Source organism: Aulonocara sp. 'chitande type north' Nkhata Bay, linkage group LG15 (assembly GCF_057382095.1).
Source record: "Aulonocara sp. 'chitande type north' Nkhata Bay isolate Kocher_YH1m ecotype deep benthic linkage group LG15, A_spYH_male_GT1.1, whole genome shotgun sequence".
Classification (NCBI taxonomy): Eukaryota; Metazoa; Chordata; class Actinopteri; order Cichliformes; family Cichlidae; genus Aulonocara; species Aulonocara sp. 'chitande type north' Nkhata Bay.
In genome coordinates, this window is record NC_141358.1 from 11,238,423 (window position 1) to 11,258,705 (window position 20,283).

At 38.4% G+C, this 20,283-nt stretch overlaps 1 protein-coding gene across 3 annotated transcripts in view; it reads left to right on the forward strand.

The window, feature by feature from the left end:
- The window catches only part of fig4a (FIG4 phosphoinositide 5-phosphatase a), a 56,693-nt gene that overhangs the window by 28,603 nt on the left and 7,807 nt on the right, over positions 1–20,283 (forward strand). For all 3 annotated transcript variants that reach the window (XM_086264110.1, XM_086264111.1, XM_086264109.1), the window contains 6 exons: positions 2,521–2,659; positions 4,574–4,632; positions 6,427–6,574; positions 6,704–6,787; positions 7,606–7,801; positions 15,878–15,966. In XM_086264110.1, the coding sequence (XP_086120236.1) occupies positions 2,521–2,659; positions 4,574–4,632; positions 6,427–6,574; positions 6,704–6,787; positions 7,606–7,801; positions 15,878–15,966 (715 nt within the window). The remainder of the gene's footprint in view (positions 1–2,520; positions 2,660–4,573; positions 4,633–6,426; positions 6,575–6,703; positions 6,788–7,605; positions 7,802–15,877; positions 15,967–20,283) is intronic.

The window sequence follows — 20,283 nt, forward strand, 5'->3', positions numbered from 1 at the left end:
TCCAGAACATCAGCGCTGCTGAAATGCTGGGACAAGACCTTGAGAGACCTGCACACAAATAAATGCCTGCAAAGCTCAATGAACTGTGGGAACATGGTAAAGAGAGGTGGGTCAAAATTCCTCAGGAAAAAAAAAGGCAGTTACTTCACATTTACCTTTGCTAAACCCCTTTTTTCTGCGCATGACTGCAGATGAGATTTTTAATATTGTTAATTGCAGATATTTTTTTGATTGCAGCCAATTTGTAGACATGACATAATTACCCAGCAGTTACTGATAAAAGTGGCTTTGCAATGTCCGCAATTTAGATTTTTAATCATTTTAAATGACACCCTAGTGCGTGGTTACAATCAGTGTATCTAGAAATCTTAATGGGTTTACAAAGGTGTTTTCACAGTACACCAGCGAGTGTTCCAGGAGTGAAGAAGAAGACTGTGTACTGTCTTAAACCTTGATTAACAGAACTGCACTACTTGACCTACAACATCGACCTTGTTTGTGGTGCTTTGCTCTTGATTTAGTTTTGAGAAATTCAATCAGTAGTTTGTTGCTGAGAGTAGCGTGTATTAAGAATTTTTAAAAAGAAGCCCATATAATCCAGCAGCACAGACAGCCAGAGACCATCACACTCGAACGGGATTCATGAACTGCAAATTGAACAATCCCATGACCTGAATCAGGTAATATGATTAACTACTTGTTGCCACTTAAGAAGACTATATAAGGACAAATTAGCCTAAATGCTTTGTAGTCTGAGCACTGGCTGGTTTGTTCTGTCAACTTGACCCTTTACAAGGGCACAACCATTTTCACAGATTTTCCCGTGGTCATGTTTTCCGTGGTCATGTTTTCCATGCCCTTTTAGACTAGTTTCTGCAAAATTGGAAAAGGGTAATTCCACCCTTGTGTTGCTCAGTAATTTCTAAAAAAAGAACACCCGGTAAATGTTAAAACCATAATCCTTCCATAATAAGTTCTCCTATTAATGGCACTCATATGTGCATATGTATGTTGTATATATTTTTATTATGTATATGGGGAATTAAAATAAATACAGTAGAATAAAATTATAAAATGCTACTTCCTATGAGGTAAATGACATATAATTTTATATCATAGTCAAGCACTGTAACAGCTTCCCCTTGAATCACAGATCAATTTTATACACAGAACCATGTAGTGTAAGCTTCCATATCCTGTGCAGCCTTTTAATTGGTAGATGCAGTGTGACCTCATATGCTTATTAAGACAATTAACAGACATGATGTCAAATTATATTCCTCCTTCCTTTCATTGATAATGGTTGCACGTGTATATTATTTTCAAAGATCACCAGTAACTCGTATCATGTGTGATACACGAGATAAATCTCAGAGAAAAAAACGTAATTGGAGAACAGTCTTGGTGGTGGGCTGTAATAAAACCCAGTTTAGTTTCTAATTACCTAACGTGACTGTTGGGGCAGCATGCACGTGGCTTCGTGCTGTAGTTAGGGAGGGTGAATTAAATGGCACTAAACCAGACAAATGTACAAAGCACGTGCCACATGCTGAGCACACAAACGCTCACAGAGATTATCTAAGCACACACTCATAGCCAAAATGCTGTAGTGCAGTTGTTACAAGAGTTTTTACTGCTATGATGTATGTACAAGTCAGCGTTACTTAGATGTTGATTCATTAACTTAAATCTTTTCAATGCTGCTCACAGTGAAGAGCTGGTGTAGTTTGCCATCATGGTAAAGGAGGCTTAAGTTTGCTTCACATTCACTTTTGAACTGTACTCTCCTGCATTAGGAACCACAGTAATTTATAAACTAACATTTTTTTCTTGTTCTTTTGTTTTTTTTAAACAAGGCACTGTTGACACAAAACTCAAAAGTTTAAATATATAAAATGGTACATGATTAAAAAGATTCAATTTAAAGTATGCACATTATTTGGCTTTCCTCTTCCTGAGCATCTCTGGGCATTAGTAACTTCAAGACTTTTTTTTTCAAGCAGTATATTTTTTTAAGTCATCTACATCAGTAGTTTTCCAGGCTTCGAAGACTTTCAAGGTTTATCTTTTGCCATTGGCTGCTTTTTCAGTCATTTTGAAAAAGCAACCAATGGCTACCTAGACCAGTTGAGGATGAGTTCAGTCTGTCTATCTACTGTTCACTGAAATGTCATCAGAAACGGTCTTTATGGAAGTTTGGCTGTCAAGAAGCTATTTCTAGGTAAGAGAAATTGGAAGAAAAGGCTCAGCTATGTCAAATTACCCAAGAACTGGATTGGAAATGACTGGCAACTCTTCTGGCAAGAGAGGAGCTTTGAATGTCTTTCAAGAACCCTGGATAAATATTTCTGAAGACTACTTAAAGAAATGACAGGAAAGTTTGCCTAAGAGAGTTCAGATCGTGTATAATCACGTCTCTTGATGAACCAGTTATATCATCATAACCTTTACAGTTTGTTTTACAGTTTTTGGGTTTTTTTGTTTTTTTTAGCTATTCGTGTTTCCATCTCTCTCTTTCAGATGCTGACAGACAAGATGCAATCAACTTGTTCCTCCAAGTTTACCAGCCATCAGAGTTTAAGCCACACCTTTGGGAGCTTCCCACAGACTTCTATCTGCATCATACAAGCACCATGGCCATCCCCCAAGACAGACGGAGGTAACAGATAACCCTAAATACACCAACCAAAAGATTACTGTGCTTGCTTTGCATGAACACAGACTTTATTTCTCTGTCTTCAATATTGAAGTTGTTCATTTAAATGTTGGTGGATTTTTATAGGATTGGGATTGCACACTTTTTGCACATCCAAGTGTGCAAAACGTCCAGCTTTTTCTTGAGCTGGACAAGATTTTCAAAAATTTGATCCTGAAAGTTTAATTATATGCAGCTATATGTTTCCTACTGGGTTGAGCTTTATGCTTTTATACCTGTGTCTATGTGCAAATTGGTATCTTATGCGTGGGTTCTGAAAGTACAGGAATGCTAAACTTAGGGAAGGAGATCCAGAGGAAACACAGGCAAATTAAGAACAAATTTTTAATGTTTCCACAGCATATGTGCAAAAATCAGTGCAAAGTGAGAAAAAACAACACAGAGTTTTGCAACTACACACTTTACTATTAGATTGTAGTTGCTTCAGACTTCAGACTTTGACTGTCAAAAAAGTGACCAATTGTATTTATTTATTTTTGTAGCTTTCACCTGTGAAGCTCTTACACAGTACTTTCTTATGAGAAATAACCTATAAGAGATGCAACCCAAACATTAAATGAGGTATGCTCAAAATTCAGAAATCCAAAACCCCTACAAAGAGGAAAATGTATATATGCTGTAAGATAATCCTAAGAGGGTGATCAGTTTGATATAAATACTCATTAACAGCACAGAGAAAGACATTGAAAGCTGTTTTATTGCTTATCCTATCAATGACTTGAAGAAACTGTGTGTGTGTGTGTGTGTGTGTGTGTGTGTGTGTGTGTGTGTGTGTGTGTGTACAAAATATCCATTAGATTTTAAATAGGTTGCCATTTTTTAATGCATATTTTGAGATGTGAGGATCTGGCTGCTCCACGACCATGCTCACTGATCTCATGGAGAACAGTCTTAACACAGTAATTACTCTCCTTGTAATTATCCTAGTGGTAATTTAACACTGGCACTGATGTCTGTAGTATCTGGATATGATATAATTTCTATTGTAAGATCAAATCTGATCTTTAAGATAGAATATAACAGTCGTTGCTGTCAGTTTGTCTCGAGGTAATGTTAGGTTATGCGTTTTATTGGGGAGTCTACGATCGCTTCGGTGAAATCTGAAATCCTTTTATGTGAGATATTGTTAAATATAATTGAATATATGATAAGACAGGGCTACATACTAAGAAAATATCAATAATCTTTTTTCCTTGTATTTCTGTTTATGTGGTTGATTGTTTATTTTGTGTCTTCTTAGAACCACCATGCAGTACATAAGCATGTCCGTATGACACATGTCTCTATCACCTGTTGTTTGTTCATGCAGGTGTTGTCTGTTCAAGCTGATGTCCTACAAATTTCACAATGTCAGTTTATCAATTGGTCTGTCCTAGTCATGATCCAGTAATGACTGCAATTCACTTCATGTTTTGACCCAGAGTGATTTTGTGCTTGTTATTTATGCGCGTAAGTGTGAGAGTGTATTCACTTTGGTTGCTTCATACTGTCTTCATGCTTACGTAAAAGCAGACCCAATTTTCTTTTTCAGGCCACGAATTTGTGTAGCCACAATGGGCCAAAGTAGCTCAGTCATTATTCCAAGAAATTAGCATGGCTGCAGCTAAATTCAATTCAGCTTCCACACTTTGCGCTTTTCCTCTCAAAGAGGAGTAAGAAGCAAATCGCACGCTAAACCAGATCATCATAAGAGCGTTCGCTCAAATTGCTCACATTGAATAAAAGTCTAGGTGGTCCAGACAGGCCAATTTTCCAAATGTAGGTTAAGTCCCAGAAGAGACTAATTCAGACTTTAGGTTGCGTTCACCTTCTCAAAAGTTTTAATATTTTAATGCTGTGTATTTTATTTGTTTGTAGCTATACACTCTGGTGGTCAGAGGGAGTCCTGTCCTACCTTCCTGTCCCCTATGATGAAGGTATTGTCAATGAATTTAATGGTTTTAATTGTAAGAAACAGAACTATTTATGAAACTGATTTGAACGACCAACCATCAATGGCTTTGTCTGTCATTGCTTACCATATTCCTTAGCCTAGCAGGAACTTTGTATTTGGTTGCAATTATTGTTGGTAAAAAATAAATGCAAAATAACTCTGCAGACCAATCTAGGGATTCAACAAACCTTATACTGATGTTGTAACTGACTTGTTTAAATATACACTATATTGCCAAATCATTGAGATCAGGTCTTCCAAACACTTTCATGGCCACAGGTAGGGCTGTTCGATACAACGATATATATCGGATGACGATATAAAAATGTCTATCGTTTCATTTTGTTTCGTGGTGTCGCAAAATAAACTGTTTACTGCAATATTTTTTTCATCGTTTTGATGGTCACTGTAGTCGCCATATTAATTTCTTAAAGTTCTCTCTTTCTCTTATATTTTATATAACCGCACTACGGACGGACAAGTGTCTGTATTTATGCGTTGTCGTTAGCAACTACGACGATAAAACCATTGCGTGTCCGCTTGTTTGTTTTCCACATAAACCTTTCACAATAAAGCTCAAGATCCTGTTGAGACTTTTCAAAATAAACTGAATCACACTATGCAGAGTATTTACGGATGAGAAGCAAAAAAGAGCCGTCAGGTGCTAAAAAATAAACCTTAGACTCAAACGTTAGAGCAGGCTTTTCCCCACAGCACGCTGTGTAATAAATACAAGGAAAACGGCGGCCGTTACAACTTATGTCTAAAAATATATTGTTTCACACATCAGTTAAAACACTCGACCCAGGTACACGACGCCCAGCTGGAAACGCTTCACGCAAGTCGAGCTGCCCGAGATTCACAGAATTAAATTTTTGTGATTTATATCGTTATCGGGACGATAGATATCTTATATCAGGATATGAAATTTTGGTCATATCGCACAACCCTAGCCACAGGTGTAAAAATCAAGCACCTAGGCATGCATTCTGCTTCTACAAATGCTTGTGAAAGAATGGGTTGGTCTCATGAGCTTGTCGAATTCCAGTGGTAATATGATAATGTGTGCAGAAAGTCCCAAGTTCGTTGGGGTGATGAATCTTCTTTAATCTGATGGAGGAGTCTGGGTTTGGTGGTTGCCACAAGAACGTGATCTGCGTGACTCCCTTGTGCAAAGTTAAAATTTTGATGGAGGGGGGATTATGATGTGGGGTTGTGTTTTTTAGGAATTGGGCTCAGTCCCTTAGTTCCAGTGAAAGGAAACTCTTAATGCTTCAAACCAAGACATTTTGGAAAATTTGATGCTCTCAACTTTGTGAGAACAGTTTGGGGATGACCCCTTCCTGTTCAAAGATAGCTGTGTATCACAGTACAAAGCAAGGTCGATTAAAACACTGACTAGCAAGATAGGTGTTGAAGAACTCGAGGTGTCTCGCCTAAACCCAATAGAACACCTTTGGAATAAATTAGAGTGGAGAATCCGAGCCAAGCCTTCTAATCCAACACTAGTGTTTGACCCCACTAATGTGCTTCTGGAAGAATGGCAAAAAATTCCCATAAACACACTCCAAAACCTTGTGGAAGAAGGGTGGGCTGATGTCATATCATATTAAACCCTGTGGATTAAGAATAGGATGTTATTCAATTCACAGGCGTATGATGGCAAATGAGCAAATCCTTTTGGCGATATAGTGTATTTTTGTGTTGAAAGTGTGTGGGTGTAGCGGTTGTAATTGTTATAAATATTAATATTATTTCTGTTCCTGTTTGGATGCAGTTCCCTGTGAGGAAAATATGAATAAGGTCAAAGTGAAGAGAATGAACCAGTTGGACGCGAGTATTGACATTTACACGGAATTCTTCAAACCGTATGAACTTACCTCCTTTGATGATACGTTCTGCATTGCCATGACCAACTCTGCAAGGTGGATATACACATACAAAAGCAATGATTTTGGTAGTGAAACATGTCTCTGATAAACAGTGTGTTCTGAATTTATTAGCTGTTGTTGTTATGCAGGATGTCGACTAATAGCTATTTTCTGATCATAAAGGGAATTTATGCCCAAAACAGTGGGAGCGGATCCAAACCCGTTCACAGTGCGCAAGCCAGAGGAAACGGGAAAATCAGTGCTGGGGTGAGTGTAGTACTACCATGTACACATCAACCTTTGTGTTGTAGCTTTTTATTTATTACATGAAAAATAAATCAGCCCGATGTCACTGTGCCCTCATGCACACAGCTTTGTTTAACCACAAGCAATGTTACACTTTTCCCCTATTTTTTGGTTTCAAAAAACATTTATATGTTAATATATTTTCCAAATAAATATGTATGCACACAGGAAAAAATAGGATAATGCAATTCCTCATGTGCTTTTCATTGTCCCTACATTAGCAAGACCCTTACATATGAAATGCTTATTTTTGATTTGCTGTAGAAATAGAAATTAGAATCTACATGTTTAAGCATGCAATTGAAGTCCATTTGTGTTCTGTGCTTCAGATAGCTTTCCCTGTACAAGCTAATCTACATCCCCAAAAGCTGCTCTGTGTACCTGTTGCCATTTTTCTGAGAATAAGAATTGTGTTTCATTACTCTTATCCTTCATATCTGCTTTTTCTTGCTTGCTTTGCAAGGTTCTCCTCCTAATATTGCGGTCAGGGATAACATTTGCAGAATCCTCTGTATACAGAGATCATGGGCTCAAACTCGTACAGCCTTTGGGAACCATGAAGTCTGTTTCAGTTACATGTTTAGTCACATTTCTGCTGGGAGATGTTGTGGAAGAACATGGTGCCATTTCTGATCTGATGACTCATTAGACATGATAAAAATAATCGGGATTCTGCTGCTTGACTAAACTGTAAAATGTACAATACATGAACGATAGTTGTATGTGTTTATACTGTACATACGTTGATCTGTGTGCATGCGTGTGGATCTTGGCAACAGCAAGAGCAGTAAAGAGGAGACGATTCTCCAGAGGAAGACTGCAGCTAGCGCACCTCCTCCCCCGAGTGAGGAGGCCATATCTAGCACATCAGAGGATGACTCCGAGGAGGACCGTGAGGATGAGGGGACTGTATCTCAACGATCCACACCGATCAAACTGCTAACGGAGTCTGGAGAGAGTAGTCGCACCCAGGAGGTATGAACACACAAACACTGTCCTAACAAGGCAGATTCAAATCCCCAAATATATTAAAGGAAGCTATCAGATTTGAATTTGTGGATCTTATTAAATAAATTAAAAATAATTTCACTTCTGAGTGTAATTGTTTAACAAGTTAATATCCTCTAATAATTCAAGGATATGTTATGTTGTCTAAAGACCTCCCAGCACTTCTCAGTTTATGCTGGGTTGCTAACTGCTTATATTTTAGGCCTCAAATGAATGTTGCGTTCCAGTATGAGTATGTCACCCTGGTTGTGTTCTCTCTCGCCCACCTCCCTTAAGTCTCCCAGAAGAAATTAGTTCTTTGTTTTGGTTTACGTCAGACGGAAGAGCAGACGTCACCTTAATCGGTGTCAGTGATAGAGCTGAGGCTCTAAATAGTGTTTGTTTCTTCTAACGCATTGAAGAAATGAATTGAGATAGTTGCACAGTTTCCTCTCTTGTATTATTGCTTACAAATCTACTGCTGCTACTACTCTGCTTGTCAAAGGAAACAAATCAATCCTGCATAATTCCATTTGTTTTTATTTTGGTTTTTCTGGTTCTGTGCACGTGTATTGTGATAGCGTGTAAACCTTTTTGATGTCCTTGATGGTCCCTTTGGGTGAGAATGTGGGGCATGTGCTTCGGGATTTTTGGCTGCTTTTAGAACATCAGGTGATGAGAGGTCACCAGCGGGTTTCCGGCTTGCCTTAATTTTTTGATGACTGATTCGGTTCTCTTTTTTGGTTTCTTGCCAAGGTAGATTTTATGGTCCAAATCAGCTTTGAAACTCCCTAACACTCACATTAAAAGCCTAAAATCACACTAGAGTTAAAAAAAATAAAATACGAGAGGCAGTGAGGAAGAATTTGTTTACCCAATGATTGCACTGAATTCTTTTGCCTGCAAGTAGTTGTGGCAACCGGCTAGTAACAAGAGGTTGAGTATGTTGCACTTTTGATTGTAAATGGATTTCATGGGTCACCTGGTGGGAGGCTACCTGTCTCCAAAAAGTCAGTCTGACTCAGTTTCAGTTCAGTTCTTTTTTATTTCAAACATATACATTCACCAACATTTCATAAAATCATTCCATACAGTTGTTTGAAAAGGAGTAGGCAGAAGTATATACTTATTTAGCCCTACCCCCTCAGGTTTACATCCTCATCATCTAAATTTGAACCACAAAAACGTATACAATACCTTCAACTTAGAACATAACATCTCAAAAAAATATTTTCACATGTTCAACTAAAACTATATTTAGATTTGCTAATTTGCAGAAGAAAATAAACATGAGTTTGACTGCTGTCTTGGGTTAATTGCATTTTCTTCATTCTTATACTTATTTAATATTTCTTTTTTGAGTTTTATTTTAAACTGGTTTATATCACTACTGACCTTTATTTCTTCTTTTAACTCATTCCAGAATTTAACTCCCGCTATTGAAATAGACATCCTTTTCAATGTTGTTCTTACTCTTTGTAATTTTAAATTCCACTTCCCTCTAAAATTATACCTCCCTTCTCTTTCTAAGAACCATTTACTTATTTTGATTGGGAGCATCCCTTTCCTTACCTTATATATTATTTGCACTGTTTTAAACTTCACCAGATCCTGGAATTTTATAGCTTGCGTCCTAATAAAGAGTGCATTTGTGTGAGCCCTATACCCCTCCTGATTTATTAGTCTAATGGCCCTTTTCTGCATTATGATTATAGTCTGAATATTACTTTTATATGTATTTCCCCAAACCTCTACACAATAACTCATGTATGGTAATAGCAAAGCACAATATAACATATACAATATTTTCCTATCCAGAATTTTTTTTACTTTCCCCAAGACAGCAATGCCCCGTGCTAACTTTCCCCTCACATAAGTGATGTGTGATTTCCAACAGGCCTTTTGATCAATGATCACACCAAGAAATTTTATGGCATTAACCCTTTCTAGATATATATTATATCGACACAAATTTCAATGTTAATGTTTTTCTTATAGTTTCCGAATAACATAAATTTTGTTTTATTTCAATTTAAGGACAATTTGTTTCTATCAAACCACTTCTTTAATATCTTTAACTCCTCTGTGATCACCTCCAAAACCTGTTGAAATTCCGCACCTGAACAAAGTATATTGGTATCATCTGCAAAAATTACAAACTTTAGTATCTTCGATACTTTACAAATATCATTTATATACGTAATAAACATTTTCGGACCTAATACTGATCCTTGAGGTACTCCACATTCAATATCCATCAATTTAGATTTAAACTCATTTATTTGTACATATTGCTGTCGATTCATCACATAGCTGTTTATCCAATCCAGTACCACACCCCTGAACCCATATTTTTCCAGTTTGATTTTTAGAATTTCGTGGTCAACAGTATCAAATGCTTTTTTTTAGATCTAGAAAGACTCCAAGTGCGTACTTCTTGTTATCCATACATGCTGTTATTTCTTCCATTAAATCCATCAATGCCAAAACTGTTGATCTATTATTTCTAAACCCATACTGGCAATTTGCCAACAAATCATGTTTAGCCACAAAGCTATCAAATCTTTTTAGAAATAGTTTTTCCAGTATCTTAGAAAACTGGGAGAGTACTGACACTGGTCTATAATTTGTAAAACAATGCTTTTCACCTGATTTATAAATAGGAATAATTTTTGCAACTTTCATTTTTTGTGGAAAAACCCCTTCCTGGAAAGACAAATTAAAAATATATTGTAGTGGTTTTACAATACCATCAATTACTCTCTTTACCGTTACCATATCAATATCATGACAGTCAGTACTCGTTTTACTGCAATCACTCTCAGGCAAATTGGTAACAGTTTGAAAATGATTTGAATTTGTAAACACAAAGACAACACAATTGCAACTCGTCTGCTCAACGCATCTCTTTGCAATATGGAACTCGACTCGGCTGGTTGCCAACAGGTTGTGTTCTAGTTTTATTCCTATATCAAGCAACTGCATTATTATTTGTGGAGGCATTTCTCTTCTCTTTTCAAATCTATGAGAAGACGGTAGTTGTGGCTGTTTCAGTGACTGGTCCCCGTCAGTGAAAAAAACATTTCAAAGTCGATGAAACTCCAAATTCAGTGCACACAGTCGCAATAGCTGTGGTCGTGCTGACGTCTCTAACCACTGTTCCTTAGTGTGACCACAGCATTGATGAATTTAAGGACATTAATCACTTGCAGATACAGTGGGGCAAAAAAGTATTTAGTCAGCCACCGATTGTGCAAGTTCCCCCACCTAAAATGATGACAGAGGTCAGTAATTTGCACCAGAGGTACACTTCAACTGTGAGAGACAGAATGTGAAAAAAAAATCCATGAATCCACATGGTAGGATTTGTAAAGAATTTATTCGTAAATCAGGGTGGAAAATAAGTATTTGGTCAATAACAAAAATACAACCCAATACTTTGTAACATAACCTTTGTTGGCAATAACAGAGGTCAAACGTTTACTATAGGTCTTTACCAGGTTTGCACACACAGTAGCTGGTATTTTGGCCCATTCCTCCATGCAGATCTTCTCGAGAGCAGTGATGTTTTGGGGCTGTCGCCGAGCAACACGGACTTTCAACTCCCGCCACAGATTTTCTATGGGGTTGAGGTCTGGAGACTGGCTAGACCACTCCAGGACTTTCAAATGCTTCTTACGGAGCCACTCCTTTGTTGCCCGGGCGGTGTGTTTTGGATCATTGTCATGTTGGAAGACCCAGCCTCGTTTCATCTTCAAAGTTCTCACTGATGGAAGGAGGTTTTGGCTCAAAATCTCACAATACATGGCCCCATTCATTCTGTCCTTAACACGGATCAGTCGTCCTGTCCCCTTGGCAGAAAAACAGCCCCATAGCATGATGTTTCCACCCCCATGCTTCACAGTAGGTATGGTGTTCTTGGGATGCAACTCAGTATTCTTCTTCCTCCAAACACGACGATTTGAGTTGATACCAAAAAGTTCTACTTTGGTTTCATCTGACCACATGGCATTCTCCCAATCCTCTGCTGTATCATCCATGTGCTCTCTGGCAAACTTCAGACGGGCCTGGACATGCACTGGCTTCAGCAGCGGAACACGTCTGGCACTGCGGGATTTGATTCCCTGCCATTGTAGTGTGTTACTGATGGTGACCTTTGTTACTTTGGTCCCAGCTCTCTGCAGGTCATTCACCAGGTCCCCCCGTGTGGTTCTGGGATCTTTGCTCACCGTTCTCATGATCATTTTGACCCCACGGGATGAGATCTTGCGTGGAGCCCCAGATCGAGGGAGATTATCAGTGGTCTTGTATGTCTTCCATTTTCTGATGATTGCTCCCACAGTTGATTTTTTTCACACCAAGCTGCTTGCCTATTGTAGATTCACTCTTCCCAGTCTGGTGCAGGTCTACAATACTTTTCCTGGTGTCCTTCGAAAGCTCTTTGGTCTTGGCCATGGCGGAGTTTGGAGTCTGACTGTTTGAGGCTGTGGACAGGTGTCTTTTATACAGATGATGAGTTCAAACAGGTGCCATTCATACAGGTAACGAGTGGGGGACAGAAAAGCTTCTTACAGAAGATGTTACAGGTCTGTGAGAGCCAGAGATTTTCCTTGTTTGAGGTGACCAAATACTTATATTCCACCCTAATTTCCGAATAAATTCTTTACAAATCCTACCATGTGAATTCATGGATTTTTTTTTTCACATTCTGTCTCTCACAGTTGAAGTGTACCTCTGGTGCAAATTACTGACCTCTGTCATCATTTTAGGTGGGGGAACTTGCACAATCGGTGGCTGACTAAATACTTTTTTGCCCCACTGTAAGTACTGCGTCGTCCTACCATGTAGCAAGAGAATTTGAGAGTGAGTAGAGCTTGCAGTGGATATTCTTAGAGATGCATTCATCCATTCATTTTCTTAACCATGTATCCAACTAAGACTGATGGCAGCTACAGCCTCTCCTGGCTGACACTGGGCAAGATCCATGCATACCAAATTAGGCAGAGCTGTAGATTGCATGTAAGACCTTTTTAGGCCTAAAAGGAATATTTTCATTGAAAAAAATTCTCAATATGCGATTCTGATAAATGCTTTTGCTACTTTCTAAACAGACACATCACTGTATAGTTCATCAAATGCAGTAAAATCTGCGTATGTGTGTAGATATTAGTAACGAACCTTTGTCATGTCCTGTCTATATTGGTATCTGTTTCATGTCCCGGGGGGACTGGATGCACGTTTTGACCCAGATTCCCTATAAGCACAGTGAGACCAAGAAGCACATTAATGAGCACAGGTAGAGTAGGTCAGTGTGTCAACAGGACTGATGCACCAGATAACTACATCCTCTTAAAATGTCTCAGTTTCTAAGAAATTACCTTTGTCATGCATGAAGGAGCCCCCAGTGATGTGTAAACTGTTGGTTTCAGAGTTATTATATTGCCTTTGCTACCGAAGCTGCTCACAGTCATCATGACATGACATGAAAAAAAGACAAAACTAAAACAAACGCTGTTGTGACAGTGATGTACACTGTCTTGTTGGTATATATATATATGTATGATTTGTATCACCTTCATGTTTCCAAACCGATATCATGAGCAGCAGCTTTTACAGCTGTGGCTCCAGCAAACATCAGCTGATACTAGAAATTAATTTAAAATAAATTATAACAACAGCTTATCAAGCTTGAACGTGCTGCTGTTGTTGTTTAGCGCAACATCCGCTGGTTTCCTGTTTCTGGCGCAAAGTGGGAGATAAACAAACAAGAGAGACGATCAGCTGATCATTGATCAGTTTCATGATTGAAGTAGCAACAGGAGAGGGAGGGAGGGAGGGAGAATGAGGGGAGAAGAGGCAGCTGACAGCGTAAAGACAGAATAACTCCAGCTTTGTGTCTTTTTTTCATTCTAGCTGAAGTACGGGACTAATCGCGTTCCTTTTCCCCTCAATACGGATGTATTGTAATTGGTCCAGCCCAGAGTTGATCATAACCAATTGGCTAATCCACCACCTTTTAGGTGCCATTTAGATTAGTTATTGATTTAGGAAATCTTCACATTATTCTCAGCCTGGGCTTACTCCTGTTTTGTAATTCACTAAAGGTCTTGGCACCTTAGACTGCTCTTGTAGAAAGTCCCAGCTGTCCTTGAGGTCTCATCGGTAGACTCATTACATTTTTTCATGTAATTGTCCTATTTGTGCAGCACAAAGCTTTGAATCTACAACATTGTTCTAACAACAAAAAGAAAAAGCACCTTTGCTTGATTTATCTGGGCAGTGGCACCGAGAAGGAGAAATATCTTGAAGGCATTTGGTCTTCAGAGTTGAAAGCAGAGGCACTCCCTCTTTCTCCATCCATCTATTTCTCCTCCTGATTTATGATGTATTTTCCTTGGGTTTCCTGCCTGTCTTCTCGTGGCCATGAGCAATGAGCTGGTCATGAATATTTTGGGCCGGACAGCTTGCTCACGTGTTGGGCGCACGCAGTCACTCTCGTGCATCTCGTGTCGCTGCCTGCAAGCCTGTCCCCGAGAATGGATTGCCAGGGTGCCAGCACAACACACAACTGTTGAAATATTTAAACATCGGATCATTACTACGTTTACCATGTAATTACACATGCTCATTTGGTATTCCACCTCGATTTGAGCGTGCATGTGCTCGGTAGATTTGCTGTGTGTTGCTGTACAAGCAGATATGCGCCTGCACAACACCCTCGCCTGTGTGCTGCACGTAGGTGTGTATGGTGCGGTTAGTGTTTTGCGAATCCCCGTGTAGTCTTTGAACAGGGCTCTGTGTATTATTGTGATCTTGTGTGTGTTCACAGCTGCTGTTTTCCTGGACATGGTTCTGGTAACACCCTGCGTAATTCTCCCCTCCCTGCAGCTCAGATCAATACAGTTACTGGGAAAATTGAAAGCTTTATGTTGCACATATTACTGCAATGTCAGAAAAGTGAGAGAACGGACTGCGTTCATGCAAATCCTGTATATGCTGTTACATAACAGGCTTTTACCTTTTCTGTAGAGACTATAGGCAGAGTAAAATGTAACAAAACACCCCCACAAATCATATTTTGCCTAGAAAATGCTTTTTTATAGGACATTTTGAATAATCAGGAAGGTTATACAGATATATCTGCTAAATCTTGTTAAAATATTGACATGTTAATCTGGTCTAAAACTAGCAGATGTTGGATTGGAACTCAAATTTTGAGAACAAAGATGTTTTACAGGATATGTTTTGTGTTTTCCACTTTTTAATCATTTATTTATCAAGATTAAAACGTGTTGCACAATTCTGCAGCATCTACCATTTCAGCTGTTTCACCTTCCTTTTGATTCCTTTGGCAATTTTCAATTTCTTCAATAAAATAAATTAGCTCGAGCATTGCCTGTTAATGGAGGGTACTCTGTTACAATTTTATTGTTTTTATATTTACACAGCCCCACTTGATAGCAATGATAATCTTAATATGTGTTATATTGTAAAGAAAAGACTACAGACTACAATAAATTAATGATGAGTGTTTATAATTGTATTTTAAGGATTACAGTTCTCTCTAAATTAAAGTTTCTGTTGAGTTTTTTTTTAATTAAGTGTCACATTTGAAATGCCCCGTTGCCTCACAGTTTAATTCTATTCCGATCAGTCAGCTTGAACCAGTTTGACCTTTTTATTATGATCTCCTGTTTATTATGATTATTATATCCCAACAGACACTGAACACTGTGTGACAGATCCCCAGGAGGGCATGTCCCTAAGCACGAAAGAACATGAAAGCACCTTACCAGACACCAACAATTAAATTACTTTTGAAGTTGCTAAGATTAACCTCCTTGCGCCATCCTAATTACTGAATCTGTTGGGGAGAAGCAGCTGAACCTGATGACCTTGTCTGTATGGTTTTATAGTTATAAGTCGACTAGCTTACTTTTTTTTTTTTTTTTTGCGGTCATTTAAAAGCCATGATTAAACATTTATGAAAACTGTTTTTTAAATATTTTTTCTATCTTGTCCACATGCGTAAGTATGTTTTTGTGTCTCTCTTCACATTTTCAGGAGGTTTATCAGCAGCACATGGCAAAGGAGCCTTATGGACTCAATCTGGCTGAGTTTCCCTCTGAAGATGACCTACTCGTTTACCAAAGGTAAATCTGAGCTACTAATTACATACAAGGGATGAAAACTATAACAATATGTAATAACATATATTCAGTAGTCATCATATCACAGTTACTGGCCCACAATTTCACTCACGCAATCTCAGCAATATTACTTTAAATTTAAAGATGGCCATCCATCCATCAAAGAATCTGTTGACATAACATTTAAGCAAACTGGGTAATCTTTATTTTTCCCACTCAAAGACCTTTTGCTATACAAAATAGCTTCGTTGCCTGAACTTAATCACCTCTTCCTTCTTTTGACTGCTTCCTTTAGCGGTTGCCACAGTGGATCATCTTCCTTTATCCTCACCCCATCTCTAGCATCCTCCTCTGTCACACCCTCTGTGTGTCCTCTTTTGCAACATCTGAGGTTTTCCTCTTTTTCTACCGCTTGGCAGCTCCATCTTCAACATCCTTTGTACACTATATCTGCTATCCCTCCTCTGCACATGTCTGACCATCTCAGCCTTTTCTCTCTAATTTTGTTACCAAACTGCTCAACCTGAACTGTCTCTCTGACGTACTCATATCTGATCTCGTCCATCCCGTCACTCCCAGTGAAAAACTTTACATCCTCATTGCCTGAACCTAACCTCGTAATGACAGTGAAAACAAAAAAACAACGCAAATGAAAATAAGACAAAGGCACCAGCACACATCCAAATACTCCCACTGCAGGTGCATCAAGGCGCTGAGTATTTGGAGCTGATGAGAATGCACTTTTTCACACTGAACAAGTGTGTCCTTTTGGACTGTAGTGTAGTGGTGTCGTCGAACTGGAAAGATTGCGTCAGGAATATTATTGTGAAGTGCCAGTCTTGTAAACTGGACATGACAGGAATACAAGGAGAAAATTACATTACATTGTCACTTAGAGTTGAGGGGAACAGATTCAATTTTGGTGGTCAAAATATGTGACTTCCAAAGAAATTGTATATTTATAAGATAAATATTAGAAATAATATTTATAATAAAACTTTTGCACATAGCTAGTAAGCCAAAATTAATTGTCTTGCAGTTTCTCAAGAAAGAAATTGTGACCACATTTCAGATTTTTTTTTGGGAGGGGGTGAATTGATTTTTGTGGCACTAATGTTTACTGCCCACCTGTTAATTTCATTTAACCTCCCAGGACCTGGCGTCCACATGTGTGGACATCACATTTTGGGATGTCTAGACGAAAATAGTTAATTTTTCTCTACAAGGGCCTGATATCCACTTACGAGGACATTATACTGCCACTGTTAAAACCATACGTGGATCTCATTTGTCTCAGAAACAAAAATTAGGTTAAAAAAAATCTGGTAATTCTTTGTTTTTACATTCATCAGGTCCCAATCAACTCAAATGGCCAAGAAAAATTTAAAATGCATGCTGTGAAAGAGTTCAGGTCTTAGGAGGCTAATGTTTATATTAAAAGATTGAGCTGCAAATCTGGACTGCGTAATGAAATGAAAATGTTTCCATTAGTCCATTAATGCTTCAGTCACACTAAGAAAAACTGTGGTTGGAGATACAATTATTGCTATTTGGAGTCTCTTTGCCTCTGAAATGTTTTTTTTTCTTCAAAGTTTTGGTGCATCAAGACAGCAATAAAATGCCAATAAGACAGAGAGACTATTCTGTCATTCTGCTATCAGTTTGCAAGTGAAAGGGGTCATGTTTGCATCTGCAGTCTGCGAGTTACTGAATTCCTCAACAAATAGTGATGTAGTTGCTGTAGGATGGCGATTTAACTGTAAAAAGACTTAAGTGCTCGGCAGCCCTGCTTTCATTTAGGAATATAAGCAGTTGAGTCAGTTCCCACATTGCAAAGAGACTAGTAGTCAACATCAGCACATACTACCTCAGATGGGTTGTACCATGGTGATAATCTGTGTGTATATATTAAACAACAATTATTTGCAAATCTTTGATAATCTGAGAGCGACTGCAGTCAGTCAAGCTGGGCTGTGATTGTTTGGAGACAGATTGTGTCCCATTAGGGGACGTGTTTAATCATAAAATCATGATTCAAACCCTCAAACTTTTGTTACTGATACTACAATCAGTGCCCGATTGAAGGGTTTGGGGTCGTCACGTGGGTCATATGGCCTTCAAATAGTTTTTCTTTTTTAACTTCCTACCTTTTAGAAATGCATCTCAAACTTCTGTTCTTTTATAGCTCTATGCCACGGCTAGCAATTCTTGCTACCTTTCAGAATGACCATGATCCGCCATTGCTATAAAAATGAAAAAATGGTCAATTGAAGTGAACGGAGTCTTCCATTCAACAGCTCTGGTTGCAAGAAGGTTGCTGTCCTAATTTTATTCTAGTCATAAGATGACTAGGCACTGCTGGAATGTTAAAGTGAAAAGGTTTAGCTTCCTAATTTACTATTTTAGCGTCAACGACAGACATTCAGGTCAAATGTCAAAGTATTGGACAATCTGATATTTTCACCTGCGGATGCTGCTCAATAAAAGTAGTAAAATCTATGAAGTCTACTTTATCCTGAATGAGGCACTTAATATTATCAGTCAGAACAACGCAGTGTTCAAGACACAGGGGCAGAACAGGCAGCCACCCCCTCAGGGTGATATGGGTCATCCTGAAAACAAGCATCAACCAGGCGGGTTTATCACGCCTCTGACCTCACTATTCTTTCTCCACCTTTCCCTTCCTTCTCTTTTCTGCAAGTCCTTTCTATTTCATTTTGTACTTTCTCCCTGTTTGCTGCCAACACTGATTTAGGACACAGTGAATAGCCATCAGCAGGCTTTGAATCTGAACACAACTGTCTGTCTGTTCTTTGGAAGCTTACAGCACGTTTTATACAGAATGATCATTGGTTGAAGCTTTGATAGCTTTTTCCCCCTCACACTGCTGTCCTAAATCCAAAGAGGATGACTGAAGTAGAACTGTAGATGGTGGATAGTTATTCTTTTAAGAGAATCTTTGCTGTTTATAGAGTAAGTGCACATTATAGTTTGGAAAAGACCATGTGACTGCAGACCTCAAACACACTTCAAGGCATTGCAAGAACTGCTGAAGACCATAAAATACCAATGGGCACCTGACACCTGACCTGGAACCCATTGGATAAAAAATGGAAGATTTTTGGAACATTGTGCAAAACCTCAATTTAAGATAAGACAAACTTCTTGAGTTTATGTGAGCTCACATCCAAGCTGTCATTAAAGCAATGGGGGCCATACATGCTATGTGTTTATTATATCAGAAGATATGTAACATGAGCTTTCATCCTCTCATGTACTGTGCTGTGCAATAGTTTTTAGCCACGCCTCACTATTTTATTTTATCTTTTTATCTGGCAATTAGATGGTCAGTTTGCTATCAGATTGAATGGAGTCAAGTTGGGAATTAAACACAATCTTGTTCTGATATAACAGTGTGGTAACTTTGCAAAATTTGCAACTGTTACAGTTTGCGTACATAGAAATTCAGATTGAACAGAAACTTGACCAATAACTGAAATTCTTATACAAATGTTAAAGTAAGATGGACGTTTAATTGCGAAATGATATGTGTTCAGCAACCTTACTTTCATATTGCAGTGTAATCAAAATACAACAGTTGGCAGCTCATTGAGTCTGCTGATTCAAAGAGGTGCCCTCATTCCTACACACTGACTCTGACTAATTGCAACATTTTGGCGACCTGTTTGCATTTATAAATGAGGCAGCAGTTGTTTATGAACCTTTCAAAATGTTTCTGAGTGATTGTTGGTCAAGTTGCAAGTTGGTCTTGCAATCAGTCGCAAAAGCAAAAAAATGAAATGCAATCACCGATTTTTTTCTAGTTGCAAAGAGGTTGAATGGTAAATGATTTTTATATAGCACTTTACACTGTATGCCTCATTCAGCCATTCATACAAGCACTTTTTTCAATGCTTTCTATTGAACATTCACAAACAACCAACCTTGCAATCAGTAGATGACCTCTGAGCTACAACCCATGGCATCCTATTTTTACTCTGTCACCAAGTAGATGAAACTACTTGCAGCACAAAAAAAACAATTTACTTGACTTGACTGCCAATCAGATTAACTTAATTTTCAGCACTTCTATCCGGTCGTTAAGTGATGACGTGACGAATCCTACTTCCGGGCCTAAAGTAGTCTGCGTTTAATATGGCTTTTGTGTTGTTAACATGTTTAATGTTATGTATTTTCTTCTATTTAATCTCAAAAAGCTCCTAAAACAGTCAGTGATCACTGTTGACCTCCCTCGGCTTTTATTACCGCTAATCATTTATTTAAGCTCAGTTTTTAAAACCTTAGGATGTAACTACAGCC